The 22,734-nt window shown below is 42.5% G+C and overlaps 1 protein-coding gene and 1 pseudogene across 1 annotated transcript in view; both read right to left on the bottom strand.

The window, feature by feature from the left end:
• Window positions 1-22,734, bottom strand: part of LOC128328836 (vomeronasal type-2 receptor 26-like) — a 46,161-nt gene that overhangs the window by 19,710 nt on the left and 3,717 nt on the right. The window contains exon 2 of the mRNA XM_053258959.1: window positions 10,430-11,242. Within this exon, the coding sequence (XP_053114934.1) occupies window positions 10,430-11,218 (789 nt within the window). The 5' untranslated portion in view covers window positions 11,219-11,242. The remainder of the gene's footprint in view (window positions 1-10,429; window positions 11,243-22,734) is intronic.
• Window positions 155-5,417, bottom strand: LOC128328838 (nuclear pore complex protein Nup85-like; annotated as a pseudogene).

Genomic DNA, 22,734 nt, shown 5'->3' with positions numbered 1-22,734 from the left:
GATTCACAAAAGCATAAAGGTCTGACTCTTATTGAATTAAATTGTCTTGATGGAGCTCATTGCATGCATTTATTCCTAGAAAAAAGACCCAGCCATGATGTAGTACAATAAGTCAATGAAGCAAGAGTTTGAGAGTTTATCCGATTAGCTGTTCTCATGATTCTTCCTCTGTGCCTTCTCTTACAATGATGTGTGCAAGATAGCATGCCAGAGCCTGTCTCAGCATTTCCACTATGAGTGTTTTGTCCTCATCATTCTGAAGCTTCTGGTTTTTTGACTTTGCAGCCATCACATCTTCCAAGCATTTCATCAATTCATATGTTTGATCAGCAGAGAATATCACCTCTTTCTGCTCCAGAAGAGGAAGTGCATCAGTCAACAGGGTCATCCAGAAGGAGCAAGAAGCAATATGAGCTGTCATCAGCGTTAACAGTAGCTTAGCTACTGCAAAGCACTGCTTCTCACCAAATAGCCGATGAAATTCTCGATATTTCCCAAGAAATTTCAATCGATCACTAAGCAGCATGGATGATCCCAAGTTGTCAATGAAGTCCAAGTCTGAGAAAGTGCCCCTTTCACAATAATCCTTCAGAAATCTGTCTGATATGAGGGTAGTAAATAGGGATGTGCGAAAAACGTTTTGTACCCAAAACGGCCTGTTTCAGGTGCTTTGTAGACAAAACAAAACACCCATTTTCCAGATCCAAAAGTTCTGTATACAAAACAAAATGTCCCTGTTTCGGCTACAAAACGTTTTGTTGTTTCGGACCTCCATTTTGTGGTGATCTCTGAGTCAGTCTCCATTTTGTGTTTGACATCTCTTTGAATTTCCCACCCTTCCAGCCTTCTGATCGGTGACCTAAAGCATGGGCTGACCTGCTGATAATTCCCTCCTTGTTCCCCATTGGCTCTTTTGCTTCTTCCCACTCTTTACTGACCCCACATTGGCCAGGGGAAGGGTTGCTAACCCATGGGGTGCTGGGTTCTGTTGTTTCTGTGGTGTTCTGAGTGTAGATTCTCTGGTAGCATATAAGAGTGGATTCTTGTTTTTCACTGAAAATCTCATATAATACCAGAGAATCTACAATGAACACCTCAGAAACACAAAACCCAGTACCCCAAGGGCTTGTGGGTATGGAGGTGGTTGGCACCCTATGTGCACTACACAACCCCTCACTCTGGGAAACCCCAGTGCCCCCCAAGTGGAATTATGGGGCTGCTGAAACCTCCATTATTCCCTATGGGAGAAATCTTAAAGACACGTAAACTTCAACAATTCACAAAAGATCAGCCCTTTGCCCAATGGAGAGGAGAACTGGTCTTGTGGTTGAGCATGACTTGTCTCCATAGCTAAGCAGGATCTTCCCTGGTTGCATATGAATGGGAGACTTGATGTGTGAGCACTGCAAGATATTCCCCTCAGGGGATGAAGCTGCTCTGGGAAGAGCAGAAGGTTTCAAGTTCCCTCCCTGGCTTCTCCAAGATAGGGCTGAGAGAGATTCCTGCCTGCAACCTTGGAGAAGCCGCTGCCAGTCTGTGAAGACAATACTGAGCTAGATAGACCAATGGTCTGACTCAGTATATGGCAGTTTCCTATGTTCCTACTTCTTTTGAGATAATTCTGGAAGTTTCCTTGCCCCCATTGGGCACTACCACCCACCACACTCCACTCTGGGTCATCCCTTTCCCCTTGATTTGAAGCGATACATTTGCTGGAATCCCCATTATTCCCTATGGGAAAATTCTTAAAGATGTGTCAACTTGAAAAAAAATTCACACAAAAAATCTGCAGTTTGCCTAATTCCTTTGAAATTTGGGTGGTAGCTTCCACCCATTGGACACTACCACCACCACCCACTCTTTTTGCCCTGGGACCCTTTTAAAAAATCCAAATCGATTGGGATTGGGATTCGGAAAATTTGGCTACAAAACAAAACAGGGCTGATTCGGATTCAGAAAATTTGGGTACAGAACAAAATGGGGGTGTTTCGATTCAGATACAAATCGAAACAAGAAAATTCCAAAATGCACACCCCTAGTAGCAAAAGCAGCATCTTTTGCTCGGATACTCCAAGACAGTGCTGAACCTAGACGATTATTCCAGATGACTTTCAGGGCAAGATTTTACAGATCTACGAACTTGTTCATTCATCATTCTCTGCTCACAGATCCTCAGTACTTTGAGGGCTTTGTGTTCTGTGTCCAGAGCGATCCATTCAATGTGAAGCTCCAAGTATGTTCTACCGTATTCTGGACAGTAGTCAAAATAATCTACTGCAAGCTGCCACAAGGTGTGATGGGGAAAGTGTCCAGAAGCATACTCCAATATTCACGCATATTGGAACCGAAATAAATATTGTGAGATTGTAGGAGACTGCAGTGATCCAGTAGGTCTGTCAGATAAGCTACAAACCACCCGTTGCTCAGAGCAATGCTGCACTCTTTAATCACTTGATGGATGTCAAACCCAAAGACTGCAAGCAAGATGCTGTTTAAAGGTTCGGGGCTGCTCTCTCCTCCCAGGAATAGATCAAGGCTGGACTGTGCATAGAGATGGAGTTCCACATGCTTCACAGTAGGATGTCAATACAACAGCTGAGTTACTAGAAAATGGTACCAGGTAGTCATGAGTCTTTCTTTTCTAAAATGGTGATCTCATCTCCCACTAGGATCTTGCAGAGAGTCTCCAGGTGAAGATTAGAAGCAAGCAAATGTGCCATCTTGCAAGAATTGCTGACATTCCCCATGCCAATGCTGCCATTTCAACTCTATCTCTGTCAAAGCCTGAGTGCTGCCAGGATTGAAAACAGGCATTTTCCTCATTAACTCATCCAAAATTTTGCACATGCTCACTGATGTGGCATTGGTACTAGGTTCCTTGGAGAGCAGCTGTTGAGCCTCATCCATTTGGCCCTGAAGCACAAACATAGTTACCACATTCCAGAAATTTTCATGTTTTGCTGGACACTCACTCCTCAGAACTTCACAAGCCAGGTTATCCACATCACACACATGAAGACGAACCCAGTCAAAGAGATGAGACAGGAGAGGACCATCTGGTGCTGCTTCAACAAACATGATCTCACACAGATTCCAGTTCATAGCAGACAGAATGGAGACCTGGGTACTGTGCTGCATATGCATGCCTGGGTCCCGTGTAGAAATAGCCATGTGGTGTGAATCCTCCATAAAGGCTCTTATGACTGAACGGTATTTTTTTCTCACTCAAACTAGCTGTGCATTCCTTGACTTCCCAACCTTTTCTTTCTCATCTTTCTGAAGCCCAACAAAGATCCCATGGGATTCATTTAAAAGCTTCTGCAAGGTCTGAGAGTATATATCTTCATCTTTGCAAACAACAAAGACATAGGGGCAGCTTGGCCTTTTCTCTTTATGCTCTGCTGATCCATACAACGTTTCACAGACCAGCATCTCCCCAGGTCCCCACTCAAAATATAATTGTTTCTTGTCAGAGTTCACTCCTGGAATTATTTATTATTATTTATTTATTTATTATTAAAACTTTTATACCGCCCTTCCAAAAGGCTCAGGGCGGTTTACATTAAAACACCTTAAAATCAGTTAATAATAAAAATAAAAATTATAAAACATAACAATGATTAACAATTAAAAACATCATAAAACTACAATTAAACAATCAAAACAATTTAAAAACAAATTTTTAAAAAGCTGAGAAAGCCTGGCTGAAGAGATGTGTTTTCAGGTGTTTTCTGAAAATTGCCAGAGATGGGGAGGATCGTATCTCAGCAGGGAGCGCATTCCACAATCTCGGGGCAGAAGCCGAAAAGGCCCGTCTCTGTGTAGCCACCAAACGAGTTGGTGGCAACTGGAGACGGACCTCCTCAAGTGACCTCAGCGGCCGGTGGGGCTCATAGCGAAGAAGACGCTCTCTTGGATACCCGGGGCCTAAGCCGTTTAGGGCTTTATAAGTAATAACTAGCACTTTGTATTTTGCCTGGAAACCTACTGGCAGCCAGTGTAACTCCATCAACAAAGGAGTAATGTGGCCTCTCTGAGATGACCCAGAGACCAACCTGGCTGCCGCATTCTCGACCAACTGAAGTTTCCGGACTACATACAAAGGAAGCCCCACGTAGAGCGCATTACAGAAGTACAGTCTGGAGGTTACCAACAAATGTACCACTGTTTTGAGGTCACTGATCTCAAGAAATGGGCGCAGCTGGCGTATCAGCCGAAGCTGATAGAAGGCACTCCTGGCCACCGCCTCAGCCTGAGAAACCAAGGAGAGACGTTGATCCAGAAGTACTCCCAGACTGCGAACCTGTTCCTTTTGGGGAAGTGTGACCCCGTCTAGAGCAGGCAGATCAAAATCGTCTCTAGAGTTCTGACCCCGCACAATAAGTACCTCCGTCTTATCTGGATTCAGCTTCAGTTTATTCTCCCTCATCCAGCCCATTACTGCTTCCAGGCAGGCATTTAGGGAGGATATGCCAACTCCTGAAGAAGTTGACATGGAGAAGTAGATCTGGGTGTCATCAGCATACTGGTAACATCCAGCTCCAAATCCCCTGATGATCTCTCCCAGCGGTTTCATGTAGATGTTAAAAAGCATTGGAGAGAGTATGGAGCCTTGAGGAACGCCATACCTAAGCTCAGATTTTGAAGAGCAACAGTCTCCAATTGACACCATCTGGAATCTGTCCGAGAGGTAGGAGCGGAACCACTGTAAAACAGTGCCTCCCACCCCCAACCCCCTCAGATGTTCCAGAAGGATACTATGGTTGATAGTATCGAAAGCTGCCGAGAGATCCAAGACGACCAACAGAGTCACACTTCTCTGTCCATTGCCAATTGGAGATCATCCATCAGGCCGACCAAGCCAGTCTCCACCCCATAGCCCGCCCGAAAACCAGTTTGAAATGGGTCTAGATAATCAGTTTCCTCCAAGACCGCCTGGAGCTGAGAGGCCACCACCCTCTCAATTACCTTGCCCAGCCATGGGAGATTGGAAACTGGCCTATAATTGCTCAACTCTGAGGGATCTAACGCAGGCTTCTTTAGAAGAGGTCTAATAATTGCCTCCTTAAGGCAAGGAGGCATCCTGCCCTCCCTCAGAGAAGCATTTATGATTTCTACCAGGCCGCCTACAACAGCCTCCCTGCTAGATAGAACAAGCCATGTTGGACAAGGGTCAAGAGGACAAGTGGTAGGCCTCACCGCTCCAAGCAGCTTGTCCACATCCTCAGGAGTCACAAACTGAAATTGATCCAGCCGAATTGTATAAGAGGAGTTGTTGGACACCTCCAGTTCAGACATCAGATTAATTGTGGAGTCTCCATCTAGGTCAGCCCGAATCCGAGAGATTTTGTCTGCGAAAAATTCATTAAACACACCATAACTGGAGTGACTGGTGGCTCCACATCCAGCTCTTCCATATTGCCGAGCTGGACTTTCCACTCTGGGCTTTCTTGCTTACTTCTTGCCTCAAGGCAGCTCATAAAGCAGATTTTTCAAAAGACGTCTTGCAAGGCATAAGAGAACTTCATAAGCAGATAGACCTTATAGAATCTAAAGAGACATGCAGGAATATGATTTATATGAAACAAAGATAATTTGAGAAAGGTAACAAACCGGATAAGCTATTAGCTTATCAACTTAGAAAGGAACAGGAAAAGAGAATCATAACCTCGATATGGAATGGTAAAGAATTTGTTTCGACCACCGATGAGATGACAGATCAATTTGTTGAGTACAATTCTAAACAATATAAAGGGGGGGAAAGAGATTTTTTTTTAATAGGCGTTTCTTAGGGGATATAAGGGGTTGGGTAGGTGACTAGAGTGCAAGTGGAGGAGAACTCGGTTCGAATCTGAAAGGATACAGCATGTAACCCATTTGAAGATTTATGCAGTCGTGGTGCATGCAGCAAAAAAGAGTTTTTGGTCTGCGTACATTGCGGCTGCAGGTTTGCATCAGCAGAGCTATCCAGGGTTGTGAGGAGTTGATTTCTGCTCCTTCTGCCTCAAATCAGTCCCCAGGGTCATTCTGCTGTGATGGCTTTAATGGGTTTTTTTGCGAACAAGATCTCCTGTATTCGGGCTGACTTGGACTCCACTATTTTTGCAGGGTCTATGGAGGAGGTGTCCAGCAATCCCTCTTGCAGTATTAGGTTGGATCAGTTTCAATCTGTGACTCCTGAGGATGTGGACAAGCTGCTTGGGGCGATGCAGCCTACCACCTGTTCTATGTATCCTTGCCTGACTTGGCTGCTTCTCTCTAGCAGGGAGATTGTTGGAGATGGCATAGTTAATATCATAAATGCATCGTTGAGGGAGGGTAGAGTGCCCCTTTGTTTGAAGGAGGCATTGATTAGACCACTCCTAAAGAAGCCTTCCCGGGATCCCTTAGCGATGGACAGTTACAGGCCAATCTCCAATATCCCTTGGTTGGGCAAGGTGATTGGGAGGGTGGTGGCCAAACAACTCCAGGCTGTCTTGGAGGAAACTGATTATCTAGACCCATTTCAAACTGGCTTTAGGGCTGGCTATGGGGTTGAGACAGCCTTGGTCAGCCTGATGGATGACCTTTACCGGCAAATCGACAGAGGGAGTGTGACTCTGCTGGTTCTTCTGGATCTCTCAGAGGCGTTCAGTACCATCAACCATGGTATCCTTCTGGATTGCCTGGAGGAATTGGGGATAGGGGGCACTGATTTGAAGTGGTTCCACTCCTATCTCTCGGGTAGATTCCAGATGGTGGAGTTTGGTGACAGCTGGTCCTCAAAATGGGAGCTTAGGAGTGTGCACGGAACCGCCACACTGCGGTCCGGCACTGGGGTGGGGGTCGCTTTAAGAGCGGTGGGAGGGTTTACGTACCCCCCCCCCCACTGCTTTCCCACTTGGCGCCGTAAGTAGTAGAGTAATTGGGGCGGCAGGATCCTTCCCTGCTATCAGTATGCTGATGACACCCAAGTCAACTTCTTCAGGAGAAGGCATATCCTTCCTGAATGCCTGCTTGGAAGTAGTAATGGGCTGGATGAGGGATAACAAACTGAGACCGAATCCAGACAAGACAGAAGTACTGATTATGCGGGGTTGTCACCTGTTCTAGATGGGATCACACTTCATCAGAAAGAACAAGTATGCAGTCTGGGAGTGCTTCTGGATCCACACCTTTCCCTCATTCCCCAGGTTGAGGCAGTGGTCAGAAGCGCTTTCTATCAGCTTCGGTTGATATGGCAGCTGCATCCATTTCTTGAGGTTCATGATCTCAGAACAGTAGTACACTTGCTGGTAAACTCCGTACTTGATTACTGCAATGTGCTCTATGTGGGGCTGCCTTTGTATGTAGTCCGGAAACTATGATTAGTACAAAATGCGGCAGCCAGGTTGGTCTCCGGGTCATCTCGAAGAGACCATATTACTCCTGTATTACAGGAGTTGCACTGGCTGCCAATAAGTTTCTGGGCAAAATACAAAGTGCTGGTTATAACCTATAAAGCCCTAAACAGCTTAGGCCCACGGTACTTAAGAGAGCATCTGCATGATCCCCATCGTCCACTGTGTGCATCAGGAGAGGCTCATCTGTGGCTACCTTCATGTCGCCTGGTGGCCATCCAGGGATGAGGCTTCTCTGTTTTTGCCCCAAGACTTTGGAACGCGTTTCCCATGGGAATAAGAGTCTCCCCATCTCTAGTGGCTTTTAAAAAGTGTTTTTAAGGATGCCCTCTCTCTCCATTGCTTTTCATATTGGCTTTAGAACCTCTGGCAGTGAAAATTTGACAGGAACAAAGAATACATGGAATTTCTATGGGAAATCAAGAACATAAATTAAAACTGTATGCGGATGGTATACTTTTTACTATTACCCAGATAAAAGACCCCCTTGACACAAAGTTGGCACATAAATATCAATACGGCATGGTTTCTGCTTATAAGATTAATAGTAATAAAACTCAGATTATTACTTGGAATCTTACCGATACAGAATTGGACTACTTCAATGATACTTCTGGATTCCAGGTTACCAAGAAACCAATTAAAAATCTGGGGATTAATTTAACTAAGAATAATAAAGACTTGTTTAAAAGCAATTACCTGCAAACTTGGAAACTTATCTTAGTAGATTTGGATAGGTGGAAAAAGTTAAATCTCTCATGGCTAGGAAGAATATCGTCAATGAAAATGAACATATTACCTAGGGTGAATTTTCTTTTTCAAATGATCCCTAAAAGAATTGAAGATAAGACATGGAAGCTATGGCAGAGTCAGCTAAACTCATTTATTTGGAATTATAAAAAGCCTAGAATCAAGTTTAAGGTTATGCAAGATCTAAAAGAAAGAGGTGGTTTAGCTGTCCCTAATTTGAAGCTTTACTATCATGCCAGCAGCTTGACTTGGATTTCTGATTGGATTAAACTTCCTTATGGTCGTTTCATGGATCTGGAGGGATCTGACCTCTCAGTAGGTTTACATAATCTTTTATGGATAACGGAAAGAGAAATGATCCGGAGATACAACAACACACTATCAGAAATAGTCTTTTACATGTTTGGGATAAATATCAAAGATGGATAAGCCTAAGATTATCCCCTTTGGCGTCGATTCTAAATGTCTAATTTAATGAAGAAGAAATGTTTTGTAAATATAAATTTTGAAGAGAAAGCTCATATACTTTACAGAGTTTAACTCTGGATAAGACTAAGGTGAAATCTATACAAATGCTTACAAAGGAGTCAGCTTAAAAATCTCCATGGTTCCAATATTTTCAGATCAGCTCGGTTGTGCAAAGAGAGTTACAAAGACAAGGGGGGAAACTCAGAGAATTAACTGATTTTGAAGATTTAATTAATCAGAAAACTGACCATTGTTGGGTGTGATATATAAGTTGTTACTGAAATATGAGACGGAAACTGAGCAGATCAAAGAATGTATGATAAAATGAATGCAGAATATTAACAGAACGATAGATATTTGCGATTGGGAATATCAATGGAAGAAGAATATTAAATTTACTTTAAGTAATAATTTAAGGGGAAACTGGTATAAGAAGTTCTTCAGGTGGTATACAACTCCAGTAATTATTAATAAAATTGATAATTGCTTCCCATAGCAATGCTGGAAATGTAACCAACAGAAGTGGGGACATTTTATCATATGTGGTGGACTTGTAGCAAAGCCCAATCATTTTGGAAGCAAATTCACTCAAAAATGGAGCAAATTTTGGAAATTAAATCCCCTCTTTTGCCAAAACTCTTTCTTTCAAACATGATGAAACCTTATATTCCCATTACGTTTACTGAGTTATCCTTATACATGGTTACCGCAGCTAGGATTATATATCCTAGGATTATATATGCTACTAACTGGCGCTCTTTGGTGATCGCATCTTTAGACTACTGGTTTTTAAAATTATGGGATTATGCTTCTATCTCCAAGGTTACTGCTTACATGAACAGCACCTCAACAGAGTCATTCATACTTGTTTGGGAACCTTTTATAAATTTTAATATTCAACAAGGCCATGATTTTTTTCCTGAGGTCTGGTTTTGATTTGTAATTTATCTTGTATACCTATTGTAATTATGCTTCCATTAAGACCAGCAGGTGGTAGTAATCTCTTCCCCCCCCCTTTTTCTTCTTTTTTTAGTACTTTCTTCTATGCTTCTGTCATTTTCTTGTTCTTGATCTCCAAATCACTTTAAAGGTCATACCTTGTTTTATGTTTCAAGAGATGTAATCATGCCCTGTTCTTTTATTACAAAGAAAGAAAGAAAGAAAGAAAGAAAGAAAGAAAGAAAGAAAGAAAGAAAGAAAGAAAATGGTGTAGGGAAAGGAATATGCTCCAAAAATACAAAATCATCTTGTACAGTACTGAATTAATTAACACTATATTTTACTGATCATCTTAGTGATGTAGGCTTCTCTGTAACGCACAGCTAATGTTGCTTCTCTGCCTGCCCCCATAACATTTGTGCCCTTATCAGCAGGCATTTGACAGATTAAGCCTGACTATCTCCATGCGGGAGAAAACTTCATGTGTAGGATCTCTGCCTGTTATGTAGCAATTAAAGACAGAAGGGGATGGGGCTACTCGGGGAAGAGCACCTGCATGCTTGCATGCAGAAGGTTGCAAGTTCCCTCCCAGGCATCTCCAAGGTAGGGCTGAGAGACACAGGCTCTGCCTCCAGCAGCACCCAAAATGGCTCTGCCCATTACCTGCCCTGCCTAGTGCCCATCCAGTCAAAGGAGCCACCAGCCGCCACTGAACTGAAGAGAAAGGCCTAGCCAGAACTGGGAGAGAGAATTAGGTGTGCACGCATGTGCATATGATTTCTAATAAACATTTCATGTTGATGTAGATCAGAATCATGACAATGTGATGAGGTTTAGGCCCTTACCTGCCACCACTGTTGAGTCTGGAGCTTCAGTTCCTCTCTGCTCACCACTTTTCTGCGTCTGAGCATAGATGAAGTCATGGTATGCAGTGCATGGGCTAAAGCATAGGCAGCATTGTAGATAATGTAGCTGTGGCCAGTCATGCCTATTTCAAAAACAGGCCCAGGAAGGATCTGCAGCTTCTCCTTACCTGTGCAAATATCCCCATCCACTTTCCCCAGGGCTGGATTTGGGAATAGACAACGGAATGCCTGTTCCCAAAAGTCCCTGAGAAAACCATCTCCTTGTGTGCTGGATGGGTTTCTGCTCTCAACAAACTGACGAAATCCTGGTAGATCACTGGAGTGAATTGTGAAGGACAGAGCCCCATTGAATGTTCCTATATCCCAATCCCTTTGATAGTCATATGATATGAGGTCTATCTGGGCTGTCATGATCCACACTTTACCTTTGGGTTTATCTGCCACATGTTTTTGTTTTGATATACATGGGAGCCAATTCAAAATTATCATGGAAAAAGAATCTCCATAGAAAACCAAAACATTTGCTTTGCTGTTCATGCTTCTATCATAGCCTTCTACTGCATATTCCATTAGGCCCACATATTCTGTGATAATTGTTAGTCTGGGAATTCTTTCTATGAAGGCAAAACAGACACCATTCTGGCTAAACAATTGAAGCATATTTTGCACAAATCTTTCTCCGTTTTCATCGTTCATAGTCAGGACTCCAACCCATGTCCATTTGAAGTGCAGAAGCAAAGAGAGAATCCCAGCATACTGAAGGGATTCATCAGGGACCATCTGGTAGAAAGAAAGGCCTGGAGCTCCATCATTCATTGCTGGAGCAGTGCCATAGGTGAGCTAAAAAGAGATCGGAAGAGTAAATACTAAAAATACGTATAGAATATTGTCAAAACACCACATATATCACCACATATGTCAAAACACCACATATATTATGCCAGGAAACCTCTTTTATTGTTCAATTAACATGAGGAAACTTTTTTTATTGTTCAAATAACATGAGGTTGGGGATGAGAGAATAGCAGCTTCCCTGAGGCTCTCTAAGCCTAATGTCTCATGCTTATTGGGAAAATTGTCCATTTCTCTCTTGTCAGCCTTCAATGGTCTTAATCCATGAACTCAAGCCAAATTGCTCCTTGTGAGTCATAACATAGTTCTGTTAATCTTTTAGCCTTGCTAGTTAAATATTGTTGCTCCCTAACCATTATTTTTTCTCTTCCAGAACCCCTTAAAACCATCCAATAAACCTCATTTTGTTTTTGAACTCCAACCTCTCCACTCAGCTCACTCAGTGACAAGAGCTCTGCACAAATTTATTCTGAAGGTGGGACTGCTCTATTCCAAGCTAGCTAATCCCCCCCACACAAGCCTAAAACCTAGCTCCGGGTCCCTGCCCATTTCTCAGGAGCAGTTCCATTAACAAGGCTCAGGCTTTTGGCTCCTTGGAGAGTCCCAGAGTACCGCTAATCCACATCCACAACTATAAGTGCGTGCCAATCCTCCTCCAGCTGTGGCTTAGTTGTCCGCCTTCAACCTCTTCCTCAGATCACTGTTCCCTCAATTTGTCATCTTTCCATCTCCTCTGAGCGCTCTTGAATCCCATTAAATGGTCTTTCCTTTATTTTACCCAATCCCTGAAAAGAATGTGTCCAGCCACCTTCTAATCAATGGCTGTGTCCAGGATGTTGGGTAACAGACCACTCCTTTTTAGGAAATTTTCAATCATTTGCTCTCTATTTTAATGGGCTTCTGCTTCAAACTTCATGTTTTCAGCTTCACTCCCTTAGCAACCAAAATGGCCACTAATCAATCTTTGTATACCACAATCCGATTGAAAGTCTCTGTTTACAGTACCCAAACCCTCACAGAAATAGTGTGACTCTGTTATGCCTCTAGTCAGGCTTCCTTCAATCTCTGCATACAAAAAGCTATCAATGTTTATGTCTTAGAAAGCAGATTAGACTAGTTCTTAAGTGCTTTTTAAAATGCAGATTGCCCTAAAGTAGCTAGAGACCCAATCATGCAGAAGCAATTCCACTTCCACCTGTTAGGTTATGAATCTGTTCCTCAGTATGAACAATTTGTTAAACTGAAGCAAATTAAGATCACATTGCAAGCACTGAATGGATGATCATGTAATTATTAGGCAAAAGCAGATCCGTAAAATTGTACATGATCTGATTTTTCTGTAATTGAGAGGGTTTGTAGAGAGTCCAAACCTCAACTTTAACACGGACCCCTTTGGGGAAAAATCAGAGCTCTGAGAGGGTTTGGGTGTGGGTTTTTGTTTTGTTTTGCTTTTGCTTTTTGCAATCCTAACTGGAAGAAGGAAACCAGACTTGGGTAGGCTTGTGCCCGAAACTTTTTGGAGGCCATTGTAAAGGCCTCCGAAACGTTTCGGTGCTTCAGCACAGGCAGGGGTAGTACTTTAAGGGCGGGGGAAGGTGTACTCACCCCCCCCCCGCCGCGTTTCCCCCACCGGCGCTCTGCAAATTTCAAGCCCCTCGGGGCAGCAGCGTTCCTCCCTGTCGCCCCATTCCCCCCATTGGCCGGAAGTGGCCGGAAGTTGCAAGCGTGCATGCGCCCTTAAAGTACTACCCCCGCCGGTGCCGAAGACCATTCGGGCACATCCCTAGACTTGGGCCCTCTCTGTCTGCCTGGCTGCCCATCGATGCATAAACTTAGTCATTTAAAACATTTAAAAAGCATTTTTGCCAATTTTCCATTCACAAAGAGACGAATTTGGGGTTCTCCTGCAATTCTCTGATGTTACATGTCTTCCTGTTGGATTAACAGTTAGGGATGTGCGAAACGTTTCGGGCACAGAACTATCTGTGCCCGAAACGACCAATTTTGGGTGATTCAGAGCCGAACCGAATCACCCCCGACGAGTTCCGATAAATTTCAGACCTGAAACGAATCACCCCTGTTTCGGGTCCAAATTTTTCGAGTGTTTCAGGTCTCCATTTTGTGCCCCAGAAAAGTGCCAGCCTTGTCTTCTTCTTCCCCCTCCGTTTTCAGTTTGACGTCTCTTTGAATTTCCCGCCTTTTTGCCTCCATTGATTTCAATGCAGAAATTGCTTTCCTTTCACTTTAATTGAAAAGGTCCTGGGGCCAAAAGAGTGGGGTGGGGTGGTAGTGCCCAATGGGTGGAGGCTACCACCCTGGGCAGGGGGCTGATTTTTGGTGATTTTTTGAGAGTTTTAGTGTCTATGGGGCAGATTGGGGGCAGAAAGTTACATTCTTTTACAGGAGAATATTGCCCCACCCCACTCTTTTGGCCCCAGGACCCATTTTTCTAATCCGAATGGATTTGGATTTGGATTCGGATTCAGATTAATTCGGCTCCGAACCGAATCAGGGGTGATTCGGGTGGGCAAAATTCGGGCACAGAACAGAACAGGGGTGTTTCGGTTTGGGTCCGAACCAAAACACCGAAAATCCGAATTGCACACCCCTATTAACAGTTGTTAGATCAATTCCCTTGCTACTCTCTAGTGTTGTGTTACATTCCTGCTGGATTCAGAGTGAGTACTGCAGTTATTTTTAAAAAAAATTATTAATGTTTTCCTGATTCCAATTGGACCCCAACCACCACTCCAAATCCAACTGATATTTGGTGGGTTGGAAAAGATCAAATTGGACCTGACTCAGAATTTTACTTCTGTGCATAGACCTAGTAATTATGCCTCTGATACTGCAGAGATTCTCCCCATTATCTTTTCCATGATTACACACACTGATGTAACCAAAACCTTCCCACCCTCAAATGATCTTCAGGAAACTATTCTTTACCTAGGAATGCCATTCACAGACACACACACACAAGAACATGTGCAACATATTATTTCAAATGCACCCGTTTCTGTCTCCAAACCACAAAATGAAAGCTGAAAAGACACAAAAAGTGTGAATCATGTTTTTCATCCCCACATTCTATGCAACACAGATACACAAGTCCTACCTGTGGAATCTTATAGATATCCAAGATGTTTGCCACATGAAGTGAGATGTCAGAATCCAGTCCTCAGAATACAGAAGACTATTATTTCCCTAGAAATGCCATAAACTATTTACACACAAAAAAACCCCCACAGAAACACAGGGACAACTGATTGCAACCATTTATGCCTCCAAACCACAAAATGAAACCTGAAAAGACACAAAAAGTGTGAGTCGTGTTTTTCATCCCCACATTCTATGCAACACAGATACACAAGTCCTACCTGTGGAATCTTATAGATATCCAAGATGTTTGCCACATGAAGGGAGATGTCAGAATCCAGTCCTCCAATGACTGCTATTAGATTATTCAGGAGGTCACATTTGTAATTGGGAACAAACCTCTCCACTGAAGATGTAAGTATCATTGTTGCATGATAAGTCCGCATTGCATCAAAATAGCTATCGTAGATGTGGAAGCCCAAAGTGATATTGGGTAAGATCTGGAGGTTTTCATTGATCTCCTTTACTGCAAATGCCAAGGCCAGGATGTGCTGATAATTTTTAGTTACTATGCTAGAATGAGAGTTACATTCTTTTACAGAAGAATATTCAACTAATATTGGAAGACACAAAGAGGAAATTACTCAAAGTAGTCTCATTGACTAGGGATGTGCAAACAGGTTTGACGTCGAACGTGTTTGATGTCAAACAGATTCAGCTCAACTGTTCAGGGTCCAACCGAACTAGGGGTGTGCACGGAACCGCGGAGCTGCGGTCCGGCACTGGGGTGGGGGGTTTCTTTAAGGGTGGGGGAGCGTTTACTTACCCCTCCTGCACTTTCCAACCCCGGCGGCCGTATTTCTTTTAGCTATGGGGCGGCAGGATACCTCCCTGCTGCCCCTTTCCCCGCTTGGCTGCGTGTGCACCCTTACTTCCCTTATTTATTTAAACGATCAGCGTTGCACCGTTGGCTCTCAGATCTTTTGTTTTGTTGTTTCCTCTGTCAAATCCCCCTGCCACCCCCTCCCCAATGTAGCTGCAAAAGGCTTTAAGAAGCCTTTTGCCTGCCGCCCCCCCCCTTCCCCGAACGGAGCTGCTGCTGCAAAAGGCTTTAAGAAGCCTTTTGCCTGCCGCCTGCTCCCCGAACTATAAAACAAAGACTTATCTTATAATAGACCGATATGCATTAGAAATAAATCAAAATACATTTAAATGAAAATACATTATGTACAACTTTAAAATTAGTCATTTCTTTTGTTTTTAGGGGTCTCTCGTCACGTGTGGCCCTAAGCTGTCGCTTACTTAGCTTGTGCCTAAAGCCAACACTGCCTACCACCCTTCCAGTATCAGACGCAGGCGATGAGAAAACTGCCTAAAGTAGGGGAGGTGTGTGCTCCTCCTCCACACTCTCAATTTTGTGTAAAAGGTAGACTATTCATTTAAGGATGAAAGGGGCACATACCAGTCCAGGACAGTTGCCCCATCACATCTAGTTTAGCAATCAGTTACAGGGCTAAGAAAGCCATCTACTTTGGATCTTGGAGACCCACTGGCAATCAGAACAGACCACAGCTACACCACTTCAGCCTTTCTGCAGAGGCTGGTCTACTACTCCCATCATGCCTGACTATTGGCCACTGTGGCTGGGGATTACGCGAGTTGTCATCCAAAAACAGCTGGAAGGTCAAAGTTGTGCAGCCCAGAAGTAGACCATGCAAGTATAGACAGATCAGTAATATATTCTAAGGGCCCAGCTCAGGTGAAGCAACCTTTTAATAACTGAGAGAAGTCAACATATTTTGAAATATAACTGGGATTTTTCTGAAAATCTTCACCTTTCAAGGTAGGGGACTAATTTTTTCTTCTTCATTATTATCGCACTTCATAAAGTCCTCAAGAAGTGACTTGGAAAACCTTATACAAAATCTTCCCAACAATTACGAAGAACATGATTGTGAACAGATGAATCCAAAATTGAACTTCTCAGGCTCAGTCACAAACATTTTGTTTGGCCAAAACCAAACACTGCCCTTGAAAGTAAATACCCCATGCCGACTGTCAAGCATGGCAGTGGAGGCATCATGGTTAGGGGCTGCTTTGCTGCATAAGGACCTGGACGGCTTGCCATCATTAATGGAACCATGAATTCTGCTGCCTATCTGAACATTCTAGGACAATGTCAAGCCATCAGTTTGTGAGCTGCATCTGAGCCAGAAGTGGGTCATGCAGCAAGACAACAATCCTCAACATTCAAGTAAGTCTACCACAGAATGGCTGAAGGATAAGAGAGTTAGTGTTTTGGATTGGCCAAATCAAATTCTGATCTAAACCCTTCTGAAATGTTGTGGCAAGAAATGAAGCAAGCTGTTCGTGTAAGGAAGCCCTCAAATGTCACAGAGCTTAAACAGTTATGTATGGAAGAGTGGGCCAAGATTCTTCCAAGCTGATGTGAGAGACTGATGACCAGTTACAGGAAGGAAACTTTTACATGCAGCTATTGCTGCTCAAGGAGGTGCCACCATTTACTGAGTGCAGGGCTCACATACTTTTCCACACATGGGTGTTTGTTGTTCACTATTTCTGTTGTGTGAATATCCAAATCTCTCCATTTTGAATGAATTACTTATTCAATGGGGTTGCCTTTTTCTCTTGGCAGGGTTTCAGTTTAGGATCTAAGCATGTTTTGAATAAGAATTGTGCTACCATACAGACCATCCTAGGGCGTTCACAAACCTTTTTTCAGCTCTGTAAATTTCCAGTGTGGAAAAGAAACTTTATTTAATAGTACAGTGGTTCTGAATTGTGGGTCCCCAGTGGTGTTTTTAAAAAAATTATTTTTATATCCATAATATAAACAGAAAAACATAAGAAAATTAGAAATGACAAAAGGGTTATTAGACCAACAACTCCCATCATTAGACCAACAACTCCCATCATCATTCGTTTTTTTTTAAATTATTTTATTCGTAATATAAACAGAAAAACATAAGAAAATTAGAAATGACAAAAGGGTTATTAGACCAACAACTCCCATCATTAGACCAACAACTCCCATCATCATTGGTTTTTGTTTTTTTTTTAAAAATTATTTTATCCGTAATATAAACAGAAAAACATAAGAAAATTAGAAATGACAAAAGTGTTATTAGACCAACAACTCCCATCATTCCCAGCCACGAAGGCCACAGCCTGGGAATGATGAGAGTTGTAATCCAATGACAGCTCAAGCCCAAGTTTTAGAATGCCTGCAATAGAACAGTTGACAAATGCATTAATACTTTCTTCAATCCTGGCCACATAAGAAACTGTTCTGAGGCTCCAGCACCTGTGAGTGTTCAGTCAGATAGCAATAAAATAGGGGATATAAACAGGAAAAACATAACTCCTTACTTAAGATCTTCCAACCATGTCTGCACTGGTTTTTCTATGAAGTCGACGTGGAAGAAAGTGATGCCTGTCCGAGAAGCAATCCCACCAAGGACGAAGTCCCCTGACATGTGATATTTGTGCAGTGGAGGGTGTGGATCAGTCATCAAACATTTAGTGACTCCAGCGTTGCATTCCATGTGAATCAGAAGTATGACCAGCAAGGCTGCAAATGTCACCATTCTGATCATAAGCAGCAATATTCCTTCTACACAAAGATCCCACATGTTCAACTACAATTCATAAAATTGTATGATAAAAACAAAATGATGTTAATTTCCCTTCTATAGAACATAAAATGCTAGACTGAGTAGTCATATTTACTGTTTTATTAATCTATGTTGATATGGATTTCACGTTCAGTGTTGACAGTGAGTCATGCAATTCTTCCATGGTAATCAAGAATCCTTTCCAAGAGTCTGTGCTAGCAAAGTTACGGTTTTCCTCTCACAATTTCTCCAATGGATGGTGCAATTACAACACACACATGTTAAAGTTCATAAGCACAGAGTGCACATCCTTACAATTAATTAAGTTAACAAATGTGACTGCAGCCAATCAGAAAAAAGAGGCAGGAGACATTATACTCATGGTAATGTAATAGAATTTTAGCATTGATTATATGATTATGAGGTGTTTAATGCAAAGTTGATTATATGTCATGGATAGTGTTTTTATCGCATACCTATACGACTCCTAATGTGGTAATGAAAAAGGGTCTCCCCTCACCCACCCAACTGTTCTGCCACTAAATGTAGGTAGAGGCCAGGATGCTAGTGTAGTCTGAAACTCTTGAAAAGATGGTTATATAACTGTTGTATATTCTGCATATTTATTGTCCATGAAAGAAGTGTGGCTATTTGGACCAAGTGGGCCAGTACACACTTTCAGCTTGTCAGCATATGGAGATTGCATTGTTAAAGAACAAAGAACGAAAATATAACTAGAGAAAACCAAAAAGAGACAGCATATATAGTATTTTCAAAAGAATATGTATCAGAGAGCTGGACAGCAAAACCTACCTCTCCCCCTTTCCTAGCATTATCACTCATTGTGACTGGGGAAATTTATAACATTTTCTGCAGGAATTGCACTTGTTTTGCTAGTGACCCCCAGAAATCCACAAGGGTTTGGCCCAGCAAGAAAATTAATTACAGTTCTTTTGATAATTAAAGAGTAGGTAATTGTCAATTTGATGCTGGGAATTTCCTGTGGAATTGTAGCAGAACGTTGTTTTTCATATCTGAAAATAAGTGCTTCTTTTCACTTGGATAACAAGAAGCACTTGGGATGGATATTATCCACAGGAAGAAAGAATACAAGAAATAGTGAACTAAATCAAGTCTTTGATTAGAATTCTTGCATATTTGAAAATATGATCGTGACAGATGTCATATCTGGGGAATAAAGAAACCTGCATTTCTAGGGAGGGAGGGATCCTGCCAGAACATTTTTCTTTTTCTTTTTTATTCCACTACAAATCTCTGGATTTTTTACAATTACAATGTAGCATGTAATTTTTAAAAACAATAAAAACCCCATACACTATGCATAGTAATAATGGGCATAATAAAGAATAACTTCAAACACCCACACACAGACTGGGCAAATTCACATTATGGTAATGACAGAGAGGCCAAATTTCTAGACAAGCTAAATGACCGTGCCTTAGAACAGTTGTTCATGGAACCAACCAGAGAGAAGCCAACCTTGTACTTAACCTGAATGGTGCCCAGGACCTGCTGTAAGACGTCAGAGTCGTAGAACCATTGGGGAACAGTGCCCGAAGTATGATCCAATTGAGCTTATATGTGAGTGGAGTATTTCCAAGGAAGTCCAACATGAACTTCAGAAGAGGAAACTTCTTAAAAATGAGTGTACTGGTAAAAAGGAAACTGAAAGGAAAGGTTAGGAGGATCAAATCACCCTGGAAAGCATGTAAATGACTCAAAACCACAATAATAGAAGCTCAGTTTGAATGTATACCAAAAAGGAGGAAAGATACCACCAAGTTCAGGAGGATGCCAACGTGCTGATCAAGTAGAGTCAGGGAAGCTATAAAAGGGAAGAAGATTTCTTTCAGAAAATAGAAGTCCTGCCCAAACAGAAAGGAACATAAACTCTGGCAAAAGAAATTTAAGGAGACAATAATGGATGCAAAAATTGAGGGGCATATTGCTAGAAGTGTTATGGGGAACCACAAAAACTTACTTAAATATGCACCGCCTAGAGATGTACATATCAGGCAGTATAAAAATATGATGATATGATAGATATGATAAGATAGATAGATAGATAGATAGATAGATAGATAGATAGATAGATAGATCAGTAGCAGAAAGCCTACCAGGTTGGGGGTTGAACAATGGTCAGGGGTGGGGAACCTTGGCCCTCCAGCTGTTTTTGAACTACAACTCCCACCATCCCCGGCTGGGGATGATGGGAGTTGTAGTTCAAAAACAGCTGGTGGGCCAAGGTTCCCCACCCCTGCATTAGATGATGAGGGCATGAAAGGGATTATTAAGGAAGATAGGGAGATTACAGATAAACTGGATGACCACGCCAGAGAATACTGAACATATACCCTCATCGGAATTGAGCTTCTCAGTCTTGGAGGCTGAAAAACTGGGCCGATTTGAGGTGAAGGAAGATGTTCCACTGCCTTGTAGAAATGCATCCAGCAGAAATTCATTAGGGCATCCCTAGGAAGTGATTGGAGAACCTGCACCTGTTGAATCTCTTCCTAGATGCATCCCTCCCCAGCCCAATGTCCACCTGAAAGATCAAGGCAAAATGTGGGTAGCTTAAACCGAAAGTGTTTGGATGACTGAATTTCCAGGCTTTTTAAATAGGAAAATCCAATTAGGCACTGCGGGGAAGAGAAGTATAACATGTCACTTATCCATGCTGGCTAAGTGAAGTATCTATATTCATAGTGTGGACGAAAATGTAATCTTCACGCTGTGGTTTGGAAATCCAAGTAAGTTTGCTTTATTGCTAAGGACAATTCAGCTGAATGGTTCAGCAAGTTTACACAGATCTCCAAACCTGGCAAGCTCTAAAGACAAGCAACAAAGCAAATCACACTCTCTTATCCACTAAAAAGAGGAAGTTACATGTTTGACTTAATTATTCATTCCAAACAGTTGGCTGGACATTACACGTGTACATCAAGAACTAGAAAGTTACATCAACAGATCAACGGAATGAGGGGCATAGATATAATTGAATGGATGGTTTAAAAGAACCCGAGTCCCCAAGGAAGGGCCCCCCAGCTCCACCCTTCCCTATTTTCTTCATTATCTCCCTCACTCTGTGGAGCCTCTGGGGAGAGGGGTGAACATGGGTCACCTCTCCCCCAGCTACACCCCTGATTAGAATTCTGCATTACACACGTACATGTGCTCCAGACATGGTTTTTGTAAAGTGCATCCACTGTTAGTTTCCTCAAGCATTATTTAAATCTTTTGGGAATTTTCCCAAATCTATTTTGAAACCCCAACCCAACTATTTCCTGCCTGGAATGCTAAACCTGTTGTCTTGTTTTCTCCTTGCAAAGCAGTTCTGCTCAAACAGCTGTAGCATCAAGATAACAAAATGGCTTCAGTATTGTCAAGCAAGTGAAATGATAGACAATAGGCAGACAGAGGTACACAACAGGCAGTATACCTATGCCACAATCTCTGTGTTATACACCAAAAGTCTATTTATTTTGTTTTATTTTATTTTATTAGTACACCTCCCAAATTTTCATCTTTGGGCAGCTTACATCTCTGGGCAGTTTACATTAAAACTGAAACTTTAGATTCCCCCCCCCCCCATCAATAAAATGTTGAGGGCATATAATGTCAGATTGCTGAAACAACTCCTCATCTTAATTATGGTGGCACTGGTATGCCAAAAGGAAAGGTTCTTTGGTAAGAGTTTCTTTCAATACACAATTCCCCCCTGCCCCGGCCATTCTACTCAAAAACTGCTGATTTTGATCAGTACTCTCTTGGAGGGTACTGTAGTGTCTTAAGCCTCATTTGATACAAATATGTATCAAATGTTTCTCCAGATAAATAGATTAATAGGCCTCAATAACTTGGCACAGAGTTATCTTAAAACTCATAAGAACAAAAGAATAGCCCTGCTGGATCAGGCCCAAGACCCATCTAGTCCAGCATCCTGTTTCACACAGTGGCCCACCAGATGCCGCTGGAAACTACACGCAAGAGTTGAGGGCATGCCCTCTCTCCTGCTGTTACTCCCCTGCAACTGGTACTCAGAGGCATCCTGCCTTTGAGCTGGAGATAGCATATAGCCCTCCAACTAGTAGCCAATGATAGACCTCTCCTCCATGACATTATCCAAACCCCTCTTAAAGCCATCCAGGTTATTGGCTGTCACCACATCTCGTGGCAGAGAATTCCACAAGTTGAATTTGCATTGTTTGAAAAAGTACTTCCGTTTGTTGGTCCTAGATTTCCTGGCAATCAATTTCATGAGATGACCCCTGGTTCTAGTGTTATGTGAGAGTAAAAGAATTTCTCTCTATCCACTTTCTCCACACCATGCATGAATTTATAGACCTCCCTGCAATCGTCTTTTTTCTAAACTAAAAAGCCCCAGGTGTAGCCTTGCCTCATAAGTAAGGCGCTCTAGGCCCCTGATCATCTTGGTTGCCCTCTTCTGCACCCTTTCCAGTCCTACAATGTCCTTTATTTGATGTGGTGACCAGAACTGTATGCAGTACTCCAAGTGTGGCCGCACCATAGTTTTGTATAAGGGCATTATAATATTAGCTGTTTTATTTTCAGTCCCCTTTCTAATGACCTCTAGCATGGAATTGGTCTTTTTAACTGCTGCCGCACATTGAGTTGACACTTTCAACGAGCTGTCGACCATGACCCCAAGATCCCTCTCCTGGTCAGTCAACGACAGCTCTGATCCCATCAGCATACACTTAAAGTTGG

The sequence above is a fragment of the Hemicordylus capensis genome, chromosome 6, assembly GCF_027244095.1.
Source record: "Hemicordylus capensis ecotype Gifberg chromosome 6, rHemCap1.1.pri, whole genome shotgun sequence".
NCBI lineage: Eukaryota > Metazoa > Chordata > Lepidosauria > Squamata > Cordylidae > Hemicordylus > Hemicordylus capensis.
Note: the sequence above shows the minus strand (reverse complement) of the source record. Positions and strands in the feature narration are given on the sequence as shown.